Source organism: Periplaneta americana, chromosome 1 (assembly GCF_040183065.1).
Source record: "Periplaneta americana isolate PAMFEO1 chromosome 1, P.americana_PAMFEO1_priV1, whole genome shotgun sequence".
Taxonomy (NCBI): Eukaryota; Metazoa; Arthropoda; class Insecta; order Blattodea; family Blattidae; genus Periplaneta; species Periplaneta americana.
Window position 1 is genome coordinate 46,128,881 of NC_091117.1, and position 15,812 is coordinate 46,144,692.

At 34.4% G+C, this 15,812-nt stretch overlaps 1 protein-coding gene across 2 annotated transcripts in view; it reads right to left on the reverse strand.

Annotated features, from left to right (window-relative positions):
• Window positions 1-8,560: 8,560 nt before the first annotated feature.
• The window catches only part of LOC138695079 (leucine-rich repeats and immunoglobulin-like domains protein 2), a 623,017-nt gene continuing 615,765 nt past the window's right edge, over window positions 8,561-15,812 (reverse strand). For both annotated transcript variants that reach the window (XM_069819464.1, XM_069819473.1), the window contains one exon: window positions 8,561-14,113. In XM_069819464.1, the coding sequence (XP_069675565.1) occupies window positions 13,818-14,113 (296 nt within the window). In that variant the 3' untranslated portion in view covers window positions 8,561-13,817. The remainder of the gene's footprint in view (window positions 14,114-15,812) is intronic.

Consider the following 15,812-nt stretch of genomic DNA (forward strand, 5'->3'; position numbering starts at 1 on the left):
CACGTACCACTTACATCCAGGTGCAGAACATTTTCCTAAAATTTTTTGCAAGTTTCTGGCTTCCATCTTGTCTTCTCATTCAACTGTTCGAGTGTTTAGCCCTAACGGATAAATGGAGAACTCATCACGTAGTTCTAAAGTTCACCACTTACGACCCTGGGCGCTGGCCCTTTACTTCAGCCGGGCGAAGGTAGATGATGTTGACCGCAGTTTAGCATCCTATTATATTCATCCATGACGCTACGTTGTTAAAATAAGTTCTTGATTAACAAAGACAATTATCTGTCTTCATCAAAGAAGTAATTAACACAACCGTTTTTATCCTTCTGTTAAATACGTTTTCATTAACCATTGATTATAATTCCTACTTACCAAATGAACATGTCACGAACATTGCGTGAAAAGCGTTGTATGCTCACAGCATTATGAGAAATTCCATGATTCTGCAAGGAATATTTTCTATAAATCAGGAAATATATATTTTGTAAAATATTCATGTAGACATAAGAAGAGATTAAAGACCTTCCATTGAGAAACATTGTAACAGCACAAGACACAATGACAAAATTAAATCCAATACTAATGAATAAGGTTCGAATAAAGTAGCTGTATCCTGATAGGCTGTATAGGTGTATAGTGTGTATAAGATAGAGCCTTGACTTGCTTCAGGCTAAATAAACACTATCCCCTTCCACTACCTAAATCTCTACTTGCTGGGAGAGCGCTTCCCACCCCATAGATACAACATCATTGAATGGACAGTACAGTCGATATGAACTGAATATATGTCGTCACTACTGTCGTCTGGGGGCACGCGACAACTAGTTAATGTTTGTAAACAAAACGCACGGACCAAGGATGCCTATCCTGATAGAGCTACTTTTTCGAACTTTATTAATGAAGATATTTTCACGGATTTTCTATTACACTGAAATAGTTAGATTTTCATTTGTGTTTAATTTTGATACATGGCCTTTAAGAAAGTAGGAAAATAAAATATGTTGAAAAATATAAACATAAAAAATCCTCAAAAACTTCTCTAGATAAAAAGTCTTAGTGATAATAGGAATAGTTTTAATTGTGTAATATATTTAAGATGTGTTTCGCAATTAAATACAATGAATTGCAACGAAATTACGGTTGTAAATAAAATTGTAACATAGACTTAACTTACCTTTGCAATGCCTGAATTTTAACATGTTATTCCTTGGATAGAACGTACATTTCTAGTACCTTATTAGTCCCGAGCTCTCGCTCAACACAGCTACCAAACTCTTCAAAACAAAAATCAACCCCATAATTACATACGGTCTGGAGATCATCTGGGAAGATCTAAATAGAAGCAATCTTAACCAAATAGAAAAAGTCAAGGCAACATATCTGAAAAGGATACTCTGCATCTCCAAATTTTCCCCATCGCGCCTAGCTTACGAGCTCGCCAGAGAGACCTTCTACATAGAGGACCTGCGCCACTAGCTGCTACTACCGGCAACAGAACACTATGTGACACTACGATCGGAGCTAAGAAGCAAGAAGAACCAGATCTGGGACGATTTCTACACCACAAATGCGATGACATCACACGACTGGAAGAGGGCATCCTACGATCTCAGGCATGTGACCACACGCCTGGCAATACGTGGCTTCCACTTCAAACTATGCAAAACCAAAAGCTACCAAGATCCAAACTCCATGTGTATATGTGATCTTTGCGAGTGCTTCTGTGACAGATACCATGTACTTACGTGCAAACAAAGGAAAGAATCACTGACACAATTCTGTAGTGAATGAACAGCAAGACCAATGTGTCAGATTAAGTAATTTGTGCTACAGTGACATCTATGCACATTTGTGCGCAATTCTCTCTTTATTTATTATTAGTCCCGAATGAATAGTATTCTCAGAAAAAAAGTGAATTTTCTCTGTATGTTAACACTGCACTGATTTACTCGATAAGTATTATTCGTATAATTCTGATTTTTACTCTTAGACTACCATTACAGAAACTAATGAGGAATTATTCATCCCTTTGCAGTTGTTTAATAAAATGGACGGTTTACTTGCATATTAAATAAAAATATTAATACGGGTTGTTATTTCCTGCCATTAGGAAGTCTGAAAACCCTGCTGGAGTGACTAAGAGTTGGAACTATGCTGTTCAGATCTAGTGCGTGTGTGCTTTCGTACGAGAGCCAATGAAGTGTTGTTGCCAAAGTACGCAAACTTTCAGTCCAATTTTCAAATTAACCATGCACTTAATTACAAAGTTCCTCATGTATTTTATTATTTATCTCAACGTAGGCCTACTCCGTTGTTCCCTTCAATCTGCAAAGTTATATCATTTTCTCTCTATATAGAAAGGAAAGGTAATTGAAGATCTCCCCGGAAAAAGGATGTAAAATCAAATTATTGAAATGTGTGACTTTGGTGGGAAAAGTAATTTTAAAACATTTATTTATAACAATAAATTATTGTATTCAATAGCAGGATAAACTTGTATCTTCGGGATATTATATGCAGGGTGTTAAAAAGTATCCAATATTTTAGGAGATGATAGTTGCATTATCTAGCGAAATTTATAAACTTGTACTTGCAATTTGGGAAAAGGAAATTGTACCAGAACAATGGAAGGAGTCCATAATCGTACCTATTTTTAACAAGGGGAACAAGACTAAGTGCAGTAACTTTCGAGGAATATCACTTTTGTTGACGTCGTACAAAATTTTGTCGAATATCCTTTTGAGAAGATTAACTCCATATGTAGATGAAATTATTGGGGATCATCAGTGTGGTTTTTAGCGTAATAGATCGACTATTGATCACATTTTTTGTATTCGACAGATATGGGAGAAAAAGTGGGAGTATAAGGGTACAGTACATTAGTTATTCAAAGATTTCAGAAAGGCGTATGACTCGGTTAAGAGAGAAGTTTTATTTAATATTCTTATTGAATTTGGTATTCCTAAGAAACTAGTTCGATTAATTAAAATGTGTCTTAGTGAAACTTACAGCAAAGTCCGTATAGGCCAATTTCTATATGATGCTTTTCCAATTCACTGCGGGCTAAAGCATGGAGATGCACTATCACCTTTACTTTTTAACTTCGCTCTAGAATATGCCAAGGAAAGTTCAGGATAGCACAGAGGGTTTGGAATTGAACGGGTTACATCAGCTTCTTGTCTATGCTGATGACGTGAATATGTTAGGAGAAAATCCACAAACGATTAGGGAAAACGCGGAAATTCTAGTTGAAGCAAGTAAAGCGATAGGGTTGGAAGTAAATCCCGAAAAGACAAAATATATGATTATGTCTCGTGACCAGAATATTGTACGAAATGGAACTATAAAAATTGGAGATTTATCCTTCGAAGAGGTGGAAAAATTCAAATATCTTGGAGCAACAGTAACAAATATAAATGACACTCGGGAGGAAATTAAACGCAGACTAAATATGGGAAATGCCTGTTATTATTCGGTTGAGAAGCTTTTGTCATCTAGTCTTCTGTCAAAAAGTCTGAAAGTTAGAGTTTATAAAACAGTTATATTACCGGTTGTTCTGTATGGTTGTGAAACTTGGACTCTCACTTTGAGAGAGGAACAGAAATTAAGGGTGTTTGAGAATAAGGTTCTTAGAAAAATATATGGGGCGAAGAGGGATGAAATTACAGGAGAATGGAGAAAGTTACACAACGCAGAGCTGACGCATTGTATACTTCACCTGACATAATTAGGAACATGAAATCCAGATGTTTGAGATGGGCAGGACATGTAGCACGTATGGGTGAATCCAGAAATGCATATAGAGTGTTAGTTGGGAGGCCGGAGGGAAAAAGACCTTTAGGGAGGCTGAGACGTAGAGGGAAGATAATATAAAAATGGATTTGAGGGAGGTGGAATATGATGGTAGAGACTGGATTAATCTTGCTCAGGATAGGGACCAATGGCGGGCTTATGTGAGGACGGCAGTGAACCTCCGGGTTCTTTAAACGCCAGTAAGGATGCATCAAAACAAGAAAATAATGTCTAATAAACATGGGTCCTACAACACATACTTTCTGAGATCTGAGCACTTGTTCATGGGAGGTGCTCAATGTATAGGCCTAATGAAATATGACCCTAAAATTATTTTCCTTTCTCCTGAAATATGATTTATAGTTTTGTTGGTTACATCCTTATTCCGTGGAGGTCTTCAAGTTTGGAACTAATGTTTTTGTGCAAAATTGTGTTTTATGTATTCCTACTAATCTACTGGAAATATATTTCTAAATTTAAACATTACATTTTCACCCAACTGTGCTTACACTCAACGCGTTTGTAGGAAGAGTATAGGTACTACTCTTCATCTCATCATCTGCTAAAATAAAATTTCAACCGTTATCTGTTTAGATAGAGCTTTCAAGCACTTCTCTGCGTACTTTTCAATAGTCTACCGAATGAGATACAGATTTCAAATGTTGTCTGTTAAAATACAGCCTACAAATGTCATCTGCATACTGATTTCCAGCGAGACGTAACCGTTATGTACTGACTGAAAAACAGATTTCAGCCATTATCTGCTGACTGAGATACGTTTTTCGACCGACATACTGACATACATTTTAATCGTTATTGCACTGACTGAGAAACAGGTTTCAGCCATTAGATTCTGACTTAGATACGTTTTTCAACCGGTCTGCTGACTGGGAGCTTGAATTACTACGTGCTAAGATAATTTTTGCGGCCGATGTCTGCTGACAGGGATATAGTTTTGAACTGTTATCTTCTGACTCAGGTACGCTTTTCAAACGAAGTCTTCTGACTGCTGACTGAGATGCATTTTTCATCCAATGCCTGCTGACTGATTGTGGGACAGTTGAAATTGACTTCAGGATATTTTATAACAATTACCTACTGACTCAGATACGTTTTTTAACCGATGCCTGCAGATATATTTTTAACCAGTGTGCTTACAGATACATTTTAAACCGATGCCTACTGACAAACATTTTAACCAGTGTGCTGACAGATACATTTTAAACCGATGCCTGCTGACAGAGAAACGTTTCTAACCGTATCTGCTGAGATAGCTTACATTTTCAACGGTAACTGTTGGTAGGGAAACATTTACAACCGGTATCTGTTAATTTATATACATTTTTTCAACCGATTTTGCTATTATCTGCTGAGATACATTTCACAACCTTTGTCTGGTGGCCGAGATATAGCTTCCTAATGTTATTTGCATATTGATCTGTTGGCAGCGTGAGAGTATCTGCTCAAATTCAGATTTCAACCGTTGTCTCCTGAGATGCAGCTTTCAACCTTTTTTTCTGCTGACTGATATACAGTTTTCAACGATTACTTGCTGAGTGAGACACAGCTTTCAGACGTTATCTGTTGACAGACATAGATTTCAACCTTTGTTTTCGACCGAGATACAACTGTCAACCACTTTCTTGTGAGAGATGGCTTTCAACTATCTGTTTGCTGATTGATATACAGTTTTCAACCATTATCTGCTGAGATACAGCTTTCAAAAGTTTTCTGCTGACTGAAGTGATATACAGCCGGGCTTAAACATTTCTCTTAAAACTAGAGAAAATCAATACACAACCTATATGTATGCAGAGTGAACCTAAGTACTGCTATTAATTTCAGGGGGTTATTCTTTGAGATGTATATTTCAAACTAAAAAGTTTAACACAATTTTACTCATTTTTGGTTTATTTTCGAGAAAATAATTGTCTTATATGAAACATTTCATTTCGTCTTTTTTTATTTGATTTATTTATTATTTATTTGTTTATGAACATAACAGGCAAAGCCCAATTACAATGTTCATGTCTTACAACTTACTTTTCAGAAGGAAAAGTTACATTTGTTTAGAGGATATTTCTGCACATTTAAAGGGCAAAAACAAAATTTCTTTCAACCATTTATTCTCAATACACTGTTCCCTTAAATTGACTGTGCTTATTCATCATTATCATCATCATCATTATGTAGCTTTCAGGAAGTAGGCCACTGTTGACCTGTTCCGTTCTCAAATCAGATGTCGAGGTGTCTCTTCAATGGTCTTCCTTGGTTTCTTGTGCCTGATGAGGTGTAATTTTTTAGTACTCTAGGCAATCTATTGCGTGGCATTCTGTTCACATGTTGTGTCTATCGTGATTTATGATGTTGGACTGGGTATATTCCTAATTCTTCTAAAATGTCTGTATTTGTTTTGAAATCATCCCAATTATAACCGAATGTTCTTTTTTCATAAATATCATTTTTGCTACAGTTATTCTAGATTTATCTTTGGTCTTGATCGTCCATTTCTCACAACCCTATAATAAGTTCTGAAGAGCAAACACGTTGTATAATCGTATTCGGCTTTTACTTGTTTGTTTTGGTTTAAATATATTATTTATTACGCCGGTAATCTTAATAAAGTTATTTAACTTTGAATTATATACAATTCATTTTCGAATGAAATAATGTTACCTAAATATTCACTTGTTCAATGATTTGGTTGTTTATGACCAGGCTTCGGCCTAGGGACACAGAGTAACCAGTATGAGGTTTAGAGTACACGGAGTATAAATGACGTCACGAGCCGTGTGCAGTCACCCGACTGCAACAGCACAGGTGGGTCCGTAATGTGCATTACCGTTGTGTGTAGGCCTATTGCTGCTTGGCTGTGGAACGTGTAACAGGCTTCGGCGTAGGGACACCTGATTGAAGGCTACAACTCACGTTAATACTTTAATGGTAGACATTTATTGTCTACACTAGCGGTCTTACTAATAAAAACTCTATTTACAGACGTTTAACTCTGTTATACTTATACAATGAGTAGCTCGTTTATAAGTCGTGTGTAAATTCCTTACTAATAATCACTACATACGTCGTGTATAACAGTATAACTGTTACACAGCTACGTCATAGTTTCGTCATTGCTTCATTACGAAAGGTAATAGAATATCTGAGATTCTCTATTGCACCCGGTAGAGCGCTCTAGTGTGCCGTGTTAAGAATCGATAGTACAACTGGCTCTGATCGATTACCACATATTTTGGTCAAAGAGTACAAGCTACAACAATAATATTCTACTTATTCTGTGCTCTTTGGTGCGTTCTTCTGTGGTTACAAGGCATCCATCATCATAAAATGACAGTCGATACGAACAGCTGTTAGAGGGGCGGCCATTTTTCTCTATATACAACGCTTAAACAAGGGGTTTCGTATATATAACTACTGCAAAGCAATTCCCATTGTATAGTTACAGACTGTTTATACATCCATCGCTTATGCATGGTTTATTAGTAACGTTTTCTGTCTCAACTCTGCATAAGTCTCGTATAAAAACTATACACGGTTTATTAGTAAGACTGTAGGAGTGTACTGTATATACTGCATCTGTACAGGGTGAAATATATTTTGTGTCGTACTGTGACGGACTGTTTACATGTTGAGACACGAAGTAACGGCGCTCTTCATCTCCCACTTCACTCGACCAACAGAACACTATCATCCGTGCGTTCTGAACTTCATGCGTTTCTGTGCCCAGGACCGAAGCCTGTTTATGACATTTACTTCTTACACTGATCTTATTGGGAATTAAATTAATGGCTTTACCAAAACACACTATGAATTATTTCATACAAAACAATTTTTATCTGGAAAGGGAAGCAAAAACGAGCAAAATTGTATTAAACTGTTATGTTTGAAATATCTCAAAGAATAACACCCTGATATTAATTACATCACTTACGATCACTGAATAAGTTAACAGGTACTGTTCTCCAACCAGGAGATAAACCGTGAAAGGAATGTGCTTACTATTGCGTCATATATTGGAGCGAAGTAGATAGATAATATTAGAGTTGTAACGTCAGTTTAAAAATCATGCGCTCTCCTGCATATGTTATTTCCTGCATGGAGGGATTAAAAGACCAAGAGATTAACCGTGATCTAATTTTGTAACTAGGGTAGTATAAAAATGTGTATATCAGTGTTATTGTTTGTGCTGTGAGACTTAGCCAATAGAGATACGAGTACCCACGTGTGTGACCTTATGACATCTTATGACATCAACATACATTCACAGCATCACCCTGCTCCCTCTCATTCCCTGGAGACTTTCTCGTGGTTAGAGTACAGCTGTTCTCCAACCAGGAGATAAACTGTGAAAGGAATATGCTTACTATTGCGTCATCTATTGGAGCTAAGTAGATATGTAATATTAGAGTTATAACATCAGTTTAAAAATCGTGCGCTCTCCTGCATATGTTATTTCCTGTATGGAGGTATTAAAAGGCCAGGAGATTAACCGTGATCTAATTTTGTAATGTGTATATCAGTGTTATTGTTTGTGCTGTGAGAGCGAGCCAATAGAGATACGAGTACCCACGTGTGTGACCTTATGATACCTTATGACATCAACATTCATTCACAGCATCACCCCGCTCCCTCTCATTCCCTGGAGAGTTTCTCGTGGTTGGAGTACAGTATTCTTTTTAGTCATTTCACTTCTGTTTTGATATTAGGAATCGTTAGTCGAAACCCCACTACATTTCAAATTAATTGACATAGGTTAAGGGTCTATTCATTTTGTATTTTATTGGACTAAATTTACATCACATACAGAAATGCAACATCATAATCTCTTACAATTAATAAAGTTAGAACATTTTGTACCTTGTAGTGAAAGAGACAGAGAGACACCAAGCATTTATATGCATATAAAGATACTTAATTTATATGGACAAATAACACTGACCTGTATATGTGCGTATGTACCTATAATAATAACTATACTTGTCACAAAATGTATAAAACTTGCGTTTTGTTTTGTCTGGTAACGCCCTTTCCGCAGTCATTCTAGACAACGACCTGACACGTGTATAGAGTTCGTATAAAAATATTACGCAATAATTATTCTCATGAATTGTTTGATGTCTACGGAAAGTCCAGGCGTGCCGGAACAAGGATATGTTTAATATATGGTTCTTGTACTGCCTTTTATAAAGTGCAGTAGTGCTCCTACCCGCCCTCAAAATACACAGGCAAGATAAATTTATCAAAACACAGTTACTTTTTTTTTAATATGTATATAATAATTTTTATGTCCTTCGCAACACGATTGCTTCGAAGTAGTGAGTGTCTATTACATTGGAACGCATATAAATCTGCAGTTCGCCTTGTAATGCGACATCCACCATTGTCCATACAGCATTGCGATGCTTTTTATTTTGAATTTTTTAAACAGATAAACGTGAATAGTATTCATATTAAACATTAATTTCATATTAACAATCATAAAGTAAACTTTTGGTTCATATTGCTTCCTCAACATGACCAGTGACATCTAAGATACATTATGATATGGTTTTATAGCAAGCTACTCAATGGCAACGAGGAAGGGCTGTGTAGAACATTTAGATGTTGGTAAAAACAAGGATACATAGCACATTATCACATTACAACAGTTTTCAAAATCCTTTGTATAACAGTTGGATTTTTTTTTGACTCCCCCACGTATCTGGTGCTAGACCCTCGCATTGAGTGCAGTATACACCGTAAGGTTCTACTCTTGTATAGATAGCAGTGCAGGGGTCTTTAACTACTGAAGAGTCTATAGATTCACGCACTACAAAAGAAAGTAAGCATTTTCCATACGATGCATACATTTCAATGCGATTGCTAAGCATTCTAGCGAAGATGGCGGCCAGTTTGGTTATCACCATTAGTCTTTTTGAAATACAGTAAAACCTCGGTAATCCGGACCCCGATAAGCCGGACTTCGCTTAATCCGGACAGGCAAAAAAAAACGATGAGCTTGGAAAAATTAAAGAACCTTGTTCTAAGACTTATTTTTATACATTAGAACTATGGAATTACAATATTACAGTTTAAAAATAAACAAAACCCAAGTTTGCATTAAAGTAATTAAATTATACAAACAAATATTATTATCATCGATTACATAAACAGTGGTTTAAAATATAACCTCAAAGGATCGGTTCAGATATTGAGAAATCATTTGTATGGGAGTGATAATGGAAATTTCAAGTTATCTTAACTGATGGCTGTTGATTGCTTTAGATATCAATGCCAATAAATCCGTACTATTATTTTTCTCGCGGTGTATGGCATTCAAATCATTCTAACCTATCTGATGATATTTTTTTCCCCTCTTTCTTAACTGTAAATGGGCACAAACGCTAATTAGGTGTAAATTTTTTCTGACATTTTGTATATTCGATTCCCTAACCGTTTCAAATGTATATCATTTTACCTTTTATTGTGTGTTTCCAAATTATATGTAATACGCTTTGTCAAATCTGGCAACCTTTTCATAAGGGAAGCTAAATAAAAAAAAAGTAAGAGCCAAACGAGAATACAAAGTGTTTTGTTGCTATAAACGGAGTTTTAATGCACTGTCTACTGTACTTTTAGGTTATTTCAGTTAATCGGACTTTCGTTAAACCGGTCAACTTATCCCCCAATTAGTCCGGATTAAAGAGGTTTTACTGTATAAGATACCTACTTGGCAGCCATCTTCTCGTAATATTTGTTAAATAGTTTTATCTGTCACATGTGATTAAATTTCTAATGAACTGCAGTTTTAATTATTTAGTAATTTTAGTATAAAACGTAGGCCTTACATGGATTAGGTTAAAAGATTCAATTGTGACACATGGTAATCTTCCCCTTTCTATTCAGTTCTTTTATTTAATTCTTTATATTTCCACAGTCGATTGGTGTTTCTTTTCGACTGCACTTTTCGTAGTACTTTATAATTCGAAACGTAGTATTTTTCCTTATTCTCGTCGAATAATTAATTTTTTTTTATGTTTACAGTTTGTTACTGAAATGGCAGCACTAGAAGTGGGCAGTCCCGTTTTAAAAAGCCTTAAATTTTCACATCACAAAAATGACCAGTAAATTAGCTCAAAGTGAAAAAAGTATTCAATTCATGATCCTACAATTTCACTCTAATGATTATGGTGCTATTTTTCCACTTAATCTTCATATCAACTAATACTTTCATACATTGACGGTAGGGTCTACATTGATTTCTAGGTAAAACTGATTGAGTAGGAACAATCTGATATGTATGTTACTTCCTTGTAGAATGTTTGCTTATAGTTCTCACTATGATTTTCATCTTTCAAATTGATATGTAATTCAGCACAGAAATGAGCATTAATTGTTTCTTTCTATAAAATAAGATAGATAAGGAAATTATTTATTGAAATTAAATAACATCAACAATCAGTCTTTCGTTAATTCAAATGGGATTTCTTGCTCACTGCAATATATTTGTATTAACAATTTTCTTTGATACGCTTAATCTATTCTAGGGATTAGATTTTTGTACAAAATTATCATCTTGTAGTCATCAGAATCTTTTACAATAATTATGGTCCAGAAACATAATCCAAACAGTGAAATGACTCTTTTTTATTATTTTTGTAATGTAACCTATTGTGGCTTTCTGCAATATTTGTCATCAAACCTAGTTCAACGTTAGGTCTGAATCAGTTTGATATTAAATCGTATTTATAAAGATTTTATTTGCTTGATTTTAAATGAGGCAATCAACCTTTATCTCAAAGATAATGTAATACTCCTTAAGATAATATTTTAAACTTAAGTTTCATTTATCTTCAAATTCTTTACAGTCTTATAGTAAATTAAATATATTGTTTAGATGCAAAATTGTATTAGCTACTACAAATGAATATGCGTTTTGTTCAGAAACTTTTTTGCATTCATATCATATTTACGACAATTATAGCAATATTTAAGTCGTAATACAAGAGTTATACCAATAATGTAATGTATTAGGACTGCGATATATTAGATATTGTTATGAATAGCCCCTATACGAGCAATGCATCAAATTGCAATGTAATTTCACACGGTAACTGTTTTTCTATTATCATTTTCTTTTGAAAACGATATCAAATCATCACATTTTAGTACTACTTTAGTAAGATATAATATACAACACTTTTTAAGTGTAGTTATAATATTTAAATATTAGTCTCTTGGATGTAGTTAATGATATCTGTCCCTAAGATATTCAGATATCTCGTGAGAGTGATTTTGTAATCTGAGTTATTCTGTATTGGAATGGGGTCGTTGCTGATACACAGACTCCGATGCTGATACTTAATATTCATAATAATCAGTATTGTACAAAACATTTCCTGTTGTTGAATTTTTGTAAAACACTTCCCACTATATAACTCCAAAACATTGTTCCTTATCAGTGTGTGTTACCATTATTTCAAGATATTTTCGAGGGGATTTTGCTAATGAAGCTGCACGGTTATCAACGTTATTTCAGACTTCAGCACTTCACTGATATCAATATGACTTTCAATGGTAGGAACCTCAACTAATTACATTGTTTATGTTACCATAATCATAATTTTGCGATAAGAAACTTCTATAGTAATTGTATTTTTGTTACTATATGAATTATTTCGTGCACTGAAATGCTAAAAACTCTAAATTCTTTGACTGTGAAATTATTTTCTGAAACTTAGAGAACTATTATTTTTATTTGCAGAGGCTAAATAATATTCTCGAAAATGATATTATAGTGTCTTATAATAATTTCTTTAATGTAAATAATAATTTTTGTATATAGGCAATAAAATATAAAAATGTTACGAATAAATGATAATAGTTCGCCATATTAATGAATGTTCCTGATTAAAATCAGTATGCAAATACTAAACCTAAAGATTCTAAATAATAACTCAATTTCTGGGAGTTTCTATTTATATTAGTGAAGCAAAACAAATCGAAATCCATCAGTTAACATTGGCGTAACCGTAAATACAAATATTAAGATAAAGGCAAGGATTGCAAGTAAATAAAATTGTGTTCTTTAATATTTGAATTTTAGATGTCATATTAAATTTTCAATAATATATTTATATATATATATATATATATATTTGGTTATTTAAGTATTGTTTAATATTTAGTTTTAATATATATCACGAAATTTAAGTCACACATAAAATAATTCAATTTTTGTAACTGATTTTAAACTTCTTAAACTCATATAATGATCTTAAATTTCCGTGAAATAATTATCGTATTTTGACAAGAAACTGCAACGTTAACCTTCTTGTTTTCCGTTATAATCAAGTAATTTTGCATCTTAAACATGCAGGGACATATTTGCGATTATTTTTTATTTAAGTGTTATATGCTATAATTTATTCCTTTCACATTAAATAATTTTATATTATCTGCACTAATATATTTCATCATGGCAAGATTTCTTATTGTAATATATGAATGTTCTTTAAAAGTGGTAACATAAACATACCTTTCAATATCATGCACAGTGTGATATTTTTATTGGTTTAAGGATTTAAGATTGTCATATTTTAAAGTGTCCCCTGATATAACTATTAACGATCGTTCTAAATTTGAGTAACAATAAATCCATTGTCAAGTAATTTACCCTTTTTGAGTTCGTAACTTGCAAAATATGGTGGAAATTTGAATTGTAGATTTTGTGAACATATTTCTACTGATATTATTCAATAAATATTTTAGAGAACTTTCAATCCTTTCCTGAAAATACTAAATGAACTAAAATTTTGGATAGGATTATTATTTTTTTAAATTTATCTTATCGCTGCCTCATATTTTATTTACTTTTCTCACAATATATCAGTTATTCTTGTTGTAGTAAATAATGACACTGAAAATATTTTATTTGAAATTTTGAGTATATATGCGAACGACAACCATTGAACATTAAGGTCCTGTTAGCAACATTCAAAATGTTCGCAACATTTGAGATTTTCAGACGTTTAAACATGACAGTGACTGTGACTAGTCACCGCGACTGCGACGAGCGCCGTGGCCACCACTGCAACCTGACTGCAGGCCATCGTCGCGCCTGCTGCACTGCTGGATGTTTGTTCCATGTTCTTGCCCTCGCAGTTCATGCGCTCTAGCGGCAGTGTGTGCAAGCTGTACTCCCTATGTTCAGCTAACATCATGCACACAGTCCTCTTCTTCATCATTACATCGTCATCTTTGTCTCGGAGATTTTTTACCCACTCGCGATACCATCGCAAAGAACAGTCGCATACCAGCGGGTTATCTAGAATACAAATAAATGGATGAATTAATTACTATAGGAAAGTATATGTCGTGTATGATATGTTGCGATAAATACAGTGAAACCTGTTCAAGACGGAAGTGACATGGTCCTAATTTTTTTCCGCTGTGGACAGGTTTCCGTATTATTCAGGTGTGACATTAAAATGGAATATTTTGTCATTCATATACATGAAAAACAAAATGGCAAGTCCCAAACTGCAAGAAGTACAAAATATTCCATTTAACACCATCACATTAAATTAGCTTTCTGTCGCTCATTACGTTGGTGAACCATCTTGATTAAAATCTCATTTTCTGTATAAATATTATCATAACTCACTCATTAGTCATTAAACATTACTAAAGTTTACTAATCTCATTCTATTTAATATCCAACACTATACTCTAATACTGTACTGCATATCACTGCACATTATTAATTAATTGGACTACGAGCCATCTATTAGAAGCCTTGAATTCTCGTTTATTTCATTTCTTTCCCAGTTCAATAGATCCAGAAATTGGCTTCTTCTTTGAAAGGTCATGAAGAACCCACTCCCACAACAGTTCATTTATTTCCACATAAATAGTTGCTTTCTGGTTCCCTTTGTGTCACCAATATTGGCCGCACGCCACTAACTCATTATGATCTTTATTTTTTAAAGTGTCACACATGAGTTTTCCACAAATGTAGTTCTATATTATTTCACATAGACTTTGTTTCTAATTTTCCTTTATCTCGATAACTTTTACTTCATCACTTAATGTTAATGCCACATTTTATGCAACTTTTTTTTTTTACCTGTAAATCACTACACTTGCGCTCTGTTTAGCTACGACAGTATACGGGTGTGAAGCACTGAAAATCTTTGAAGGGACTCGTCTGCCTAGTCAACAGGGTAATAAAATTTATGACCGACAGGCCAACACACCCTCGTACCCTCTAGAATTTTGCAAAGAAAACTTGTTTTTATCTCAGTGACCTACATATTTAGTATATTCCTTGAAATTACACGCTGTTTCAAAATATAGTTACAAAATATAGTGTGTCCAAAATATTGTTTCCGTTTTGAACAGTAGCAGACAGTTTCCGTTTCCGCGTTGGACAGTGTCCGTTTTATTCAGGAAAAATTACACATAATACATACAAATTTCGCCGGGACCAATAAATTATTCCGAAATAGACAGGATTCCGGATTATTCAGGTTCGGATTTGAACAGGTTTCAGTGTATAATGAAAAGGCGAATTTTCCCTAATAATCGGTTGTTATTCATACAGTCCGCATTTCACGAGAAGATCCCAGCAAGGAATGCGAGTTTTACCCCCACATGGAACCGCCCGGCCATTGACTAGCCTTGCTTGTCCCAGCCGGCCAATGACACCACCCCAATCCACCTGCTCCTTCAAGAACGCAGAGTTAGTGGCTTTCCCTCTCCTCTTACCCCGCAAGTACCATACTCCCCTCGCAGGGATCTTCTCGTGAAATTTGGACAGTAATCACCTTTTAAATCGGTACGTTTGATAAATATAAGGTTATTAAAAAATAAGTTCCCATTTTGAAATGGTAATAAGTTTGTCAAATTTTTAGATTCCACAAAAATAAAATCACCAATCTGTTCGTAAAGAAATGGGACTTTATTAAAACACCAAAAAATAAATATAATCACCACCGTGTTGTTCAATAAAATATTTTATTTTA